The 5,931-nt window shown below is 53.9% G+C and overlaps 1 protein-coding gene across 1 annotated transcript in view; it reads left to right on the forward strand.

Annotated features, from left to right (window-relative positions):
* HKDC1 (hexokinase domain containing 1) overlaps positions 1–5,931 on the forward strand; it is a 36,599-nt gene that overhangs the window by 3,449 nt on the left and 27,219 nt on the right. The window contains exons 2-3 of the mRNA XM_015562101.1: positions 2,201–2,363; positions 5,560–5,837. Of these exons, the coding sequence (XP_015417587.1) occupies positions 2,201–2,363; positions 5,560–5,837 (441 nt within the window). The remainder of the gene's footprint in view (positions 1–2,200; positions 2,364–5,559; positions 5,838–5,931) is intronic.

The following is a 5,931-nucleotide window of genomic DNA, read 5'->3' on the forward strand; positions in this document are numbered from 1 at the left end:
TATAGGAGCTGTAAGTAGCCCAGAGCTCTCAGTGATGGTTAAACTGTAGCTTGCAAATGGCCCAAACAGCCTCAGAACCATTGCTTACACGGAGGGATGGCCTGGGGTGCCCAGAAAAGTTCTCTGAGGTTGAGCAAAAATGAGCAATAGGCTTAGGGGCACTGTCTGAGGGGCCCTGGACGATAAAGGGGGCAATGTTGGTTCTTGTGCACGTCGCACCCTTCCCAAGCCCCAATTACTCGGGTCACGTCCCTTTTGTTGGTTCCCATGTGCGTGGCAGTGCCAACCAATTAGTCATGAACAGACTCCGGGCGAACGGAAGTCCTTAATGAAGCGTGACCTGGTCCCGTCCTGTCTTCTCAACACGCTGAAAGCCCGATTGTCCTGTTCTGGTAACGGCCCTGGGGGTTTTCTGGCCTCTCTCTGGCCCCAAGTCCCTGGAGCCGTGGTTTGTTTCACTGGCTTGGTGTCCGAATTGGCGAATTGGCTCCGACTGAGCTGGGATGCCGGCCTTGAGGCCTATCTGATGGTTGGGCACCTGTCCTGTGATGAAGGTTCATGTGGCCCCTGTGTTCTTGATATAATTAGTGTGTTGGGCTTGTGGTCCTGCACGAAACTGTGAAGCAAAACCAGGCCACGTGGTGAGGACGTGGGGACTGCACTGTAGTCCCAGGGCTGCCACGGACCTACAGCTGCTCAGGGGCTCTGAGCCTGCGAGGCCTCCTCTCAATAGGGGCAAGGATTCCTGCCTCACCTAGCGCCTCAAGAAATGCCATGGAGAGCAGGTGAGGGACATACGTGAAAGCACTTCCTCAAGGGACGCCATGGAGAGCAGGTGAGGGACATACGTGAAAGCACTTCCTCAAGGGACACCACGGAGAGCAGGTGAGGGACGTACGTGAAAGCGCTCTGTAGGCTGCAAGCACGTACTTAGCCGTAGATGAAAGTGTTGGAGAGCAATTCGTCCAGAAACCTGCTGGGATCAAGTCTTGTGACCTGGACGGACAGAGAGGCCGCTCAGCATACAAAGTAGGAGTGGCAAGTGCAGGCGCCTATGCCACTGCCCCTCTTCCTGCCCCGGTCAGTAATCCACCCCAGGGAGCCTTGGGGACCCAGGTTGCCCCCACCACATGATGCACAGGAGGGAGGAGGCTGTTTTGCCATTCTTGTTTCTTTATAAATATGTTTTTATTGATTTTAGAGAGAGATGAAGAGAGAAGGATAGATAAAAACATCATTGATGGGCTACCTCCTGCACATCCCCTACTGGGGATCAAGCCTGCAACCCGGGCATGTGTCCTAACTGGGAATCAAACCAGTGACCTCTTGGTTCATGAATTGATGCTCAACCACCGAGCCACACCAGCTGCACTGTTCTGCCATTCTTGATGGGACATCGTTACCTTCAAGTGGACGGAGCAGAACCAGTGATTTTTATAACATCCCTCCATTGGGGGATCCTGGTTACCTGAGTGGTATCATGAACAGACTCAGGGCAATTTGAGCTGGCTTCAGAAACTAAACATCTTAATTAGAATAACCTCAGTTAAAAACAATGGGAGGGGACCGTTCCCCCCCCACACCCCCCCACACACGGGAGTCCGTTCTGTGGGACTCGTCCCCCTCCCTGCGTGGGAGTCTATACTTGTTCTTCAATAAATTTCCACCTTTGCGATACCAAAAAACCGAAAAACACCCTCCCCCCAAAAGAAAACCAACAACAACAATGGAGATGTGAAGGACTAGATTTTAGAGAGTGCGTCTGGAAACTGAATTTAGCTCGGAGCTTCCTGGCAGCCCGTAAACAAAGGGAAACATGTTTGGATATATAGTGTCATCATTGGCTGAAAGCAAGCTCCCACGTGTAGGAGTCCCAGGTTCTAGCTATAGCTAGTCTTTTCCAGAGGAGAGACAATGGGACAGCGGTGAGGGCTTGGAACTGGGAATTAGAAACCCTGAATCTTTCTTAGTTTTTGTGCCTCCACAGTCCCATCAGAAAAATGGGGGAATCATTTCTTCCTCAAAGCTTGCCCTTTGGAGGAATAAATCCCACCTCCCCAGCCTTCCATTCCATTCTGTTCTCCCAGCTCCCTTCCTTGTCTCCAGCTTGAGGATCCGCGTCACTAAGCGGTCCCCTTGTGACATGGTCATGGGCGTGGGAATGTGCAGCAGCCAACCCTGGCCACCCCTGTCCTTCCAGGTGGACAGGTTCCTGTATCACATGCGGCTCTCCGACGAGACCCTTCTGGACATCATGGCGCGGTTCCAGGCTGAGATGCAGAGGGGCCTGGGGAAGGACACCAACCCCACAGCCTCCGTGAAGATGCTGCCCACCTTTGTCAGGGCCATTCCGGACAGATCAGGTGAGGGGCTGGGGCTGCCAGGGATCTGACCCCCCTGGGTCCTTCCTGGCCGATGGACCTGAAGTTTGCTCCTGTGCCTTCACTTACCTCTTCAGCCCTCTCCACATCACCCCCACCTCCGACGCTCTATGCTTAGTTACACTCAGTACCAAAAGATTTGAACCAAGGTTCAAATGTGCCTCCCTTTCTCTCTGCCCCCTTAGCTCCACACACTCTGCTCCCTCTCCTGCCGGGACATCTCAGCATTCTTCCCCTGGGGCAGCCCAGCTCAGCTTTTCTCTCCCAATGGAGAGTTCTCTGCCTGCGTCTGGGAAGCACCCCCATGCTGGGCTCGGTGCCTGTCACCTGCTTCGTGTGGGAGTCTCCCAGTGTCCTGAGCACCTCGCACAGTGCCTGGTGCATACTGGGCCCCGAAATGTTTGTTGACTGCATATAAATGGCATTTCCTTCCTCGGTATTACTTCACTCCAAAGCATCGAGAGTCTAGGCTAATAGTAAGTATTAGACGATGCCATGACGTAGTAGAAAGAATATTAAATGATGATATTCAAGAAACCTGGGTTCTAGGCCCAGCTCTGCCGCTCCTCAGTGACCGTTGACAAAAGGTCTAGTCTGTTTCTCTATCTGTAAAATGAGGGAGGTGGCCTCTGTATTAATTTTCTGTTGCTGCTGTAATAAGTTACCACATACTTAACAGCTTGAAACAACACACATTTATTCTCTTTCAGCTGTGGAGGTCAGAGGCTGAGTGCCCTCCGGGGCTCAGGGGGTGGTGGTGGGGGAGCCTGGTCTTGCCTTAGCTGCAGGAGGCTCCTGCATTCCCCGCTCCAGCCTTTCTCCACCTCCCAGCCAGCAGCGCAGCATCTTCTAACATGTCTCTGACTCGCCCTTGCGCCTCTTCCTCACTTAAAGACCCTGGGATTTCCCTGATGCCCCTCAGATCATCCATGATCTCCCAAACTCGATCTCAACCGATGAGCAACTCTGATTCTGTCTGCAACCTAAATCCCCTCTTGCCATGCTAATGTGTCCACAGGACCTGGGGATTAGGATGTGGGCCTCTCTTTGCTTACCCTAGGGACCTCTAGAAGGAATCTTTGAGGTTCCATACACTCCTCCATTCTCAGCCTCTGGGAAGCCACAGGAGGAAGGAACTGGTGTCTGCCAGGCACCTCCTGTGGTCCTCACTGTCTCACACAGTCCCCACAAGAACCCCGTGGTCAGATGAGATACCGAGGACCGAAGGGGTTCCCCAGTGTCAGGGTCCCAGTGCTCCAACCAAGCTCCAGCGGGGGCTTTGGGCTCTTGAAGCCGGGATTAAAGTTTGGGGGCCTTCAGGGCCTGTGATTGGACTAGCCAGGTTCTGGGCCCCTTTGGGACAATGCCTGGGTCAAAGTCGTTAGGCTCTTCCGTTTGAGGGGCCCTGGGAGCTGTGATGAGAGAGACCTGTTCCCTGGCAGGCGGGTGGGTGCGTAGGGTGGGCAGTGTACCGCCCAGAGGAGCATAAGTTTTGGAGAGAGACTGTGCTGCTTTGAAATCTTGCCCGGTTCCTGGTACTTTTGCTCTGAGAGTGCCGAGGGGACTGTGGTCCTTGACAGTCACCCAGCTGCTCAGAGAAGCACCTGAGTCATGGGGTGTGTGGGGGGAGGCACCAGGGCAAAGTCCTCCTGGCTTCCTGTGCTGGGCTCCTCCTGCAGAGGTGTGTCCCCATAGGCATCAGAAAGTGGCCTTTGATGGTCTGGAGGCTGTGGCCGGATGTGCCTTCCAGAAGGTTTGGAAGTGAAACTGACCAAGTTTCAGACACCCCCTCCTCCTCAGGCCAGGAGACAACCTATGCTCTTCCCTGTCTCCTCAGAGCATCTCCTCACACAATAGCCCTTACCTGACCCTGCTCCAGGGGGTCCCTGCACCCAGAGGCCTGGGCAAGTCCACTGCACTCCTGTCCTCACCAACTTCAGGGTCATTGGGAGCAGATGAGGCAGGGGTGTTTCAAAGTCTCCAGAATGTTGTCCCAAGTCCCAGTAACTTTGAGCTGGCGGTGGCATTTCATGATTCCTCACCAACAAGCAGAACTCTGCTGATCCCTCAGGCCTGCATTTCAGAAATGTATACAGTTTCCAGAGAAATCCCTCTGAGTTCTCCCACTGCAGGGCCCACGCCTTTCATCCGAACCCACCCGAGATGGGTGGCCTGTGTGAGCTTTAGTCCCAGTGTATCAGCCAGGGAGCCGCAATGGGCTGTTCTTACAAAAGTGCCTTAAAAGTGGTGTTATTGCAACACATCAGTTGACTAGCAATTTCCCTCTGTGTCTATTTCACAAGGAGTGACTGTGAATGGCCTGCTGGGGCCAGGGGCTACGGTCAGGAGTCAGGTTTTCCCGGGCCGGGGGTCACATGGCACAGACAAGGCCACTTGGGGGCCTGGGTTTCTGGGCATGGCGTTTCACTTACGTGTGCCTTCGGCATACATCATGACACATGCCGGGCACATGCAGCCACTTCTCAGGCGATTTTATAGAGAGGCTTGCTGGTTCAAAGGTTTGCACACCAGAGTTCTCATCCCACACCTGCGGCTGTCGCTGAAGACACTGGCAGGTCCTGGGCAGGACTTCTGTCTGGATCCCAAGGTGAAGTCGTTAAGAGGGTCTGTCATTTCCCCTTTTATTAATCGCATCTGCCTTGCGCTGGGCTGGGTGGTGTTATTTTCTCATTTTGAAGCAACTCTGGCCCCAAATATTGAGCATCCTTGGCCCTTAAGGGCCGTCATTTGGTCCCAGTCTCCTTCCCTCCTGGAGCATTTTGCCTCTGCCCTTGAGACAGAGGCTTGTATGGGGCCGTTTCTCTTCCCTGCACTCCCCCTCCCTTCCCTCCATGCCTTATCTGGAATAGGCCCCGCCCTCAAGGCCCACCTCTCCTACCACCTGCCTGAAGAGTGGGCAGGCCATGAGAGACTTGGGTCACCCCTCCCCTTCCTCCCTCTCCTCCTCCTCCTCCTGCCCCTCCTCCTCCTCCCCTGGGAGGGCTCAGGTCAGTGGCTGCACTTCTGCAGCCCCAGTGAGTGTGCACAGTGACACCCAGCTCACACCTGGGGTGGTTGTAAGACTCAGTGACATTTCTTACCTGTCCAACTTCTCATGCACATCTTGCCATGTAGCAGACCCTCCATATCTGAAACTTTTTTGTTTGTTTTTTAATAGAAAATGGGGAGTTTCTTTCCCTGGATCTTGGAGGATCTAAGTTTCGAGTGTTGAAGGTGCAAGTCTCTGAAGAGGGGAAACAAAAGGTCCAGATGGAGAGTCAGTTCTACCCAACTCCCAATGAAATTATCAGAAGGTCCTGTGCTTTCTCTCTGCAGCTGTTTGAATACGTGGCTGACTGCCTGGCAGATTTCATGAAGACCAAAGGGCTGACGCATAAGAAATTGCCCCTGGGCATGACCTTCTCTTTTCCCTGCTGGCAGACCAAATTGGAAGAGGTAAGGCCTGGCTGGGGAGGGGGAAGCTGTGCAGGGTTTGGAGTTTGGGGCTGGAGAACGTGTCGGAGTCAGGCTGGGAACAGGGGGCACCAGC

The sequence above is a fragment of the Myotis davidii genome, unplaced genomic scaffold, assembly GCF_000327345.1.
Source record: "Myotis davidii unplaced genomic scaffold, ASM32734v1 scaffold134, whole genome shotgun sequence".
NCBI lineage: Eukaryota > Metazoa > Chordata > Mammalia > Chiroptera > Vespertilionidae > Myotis > Myotis davidii.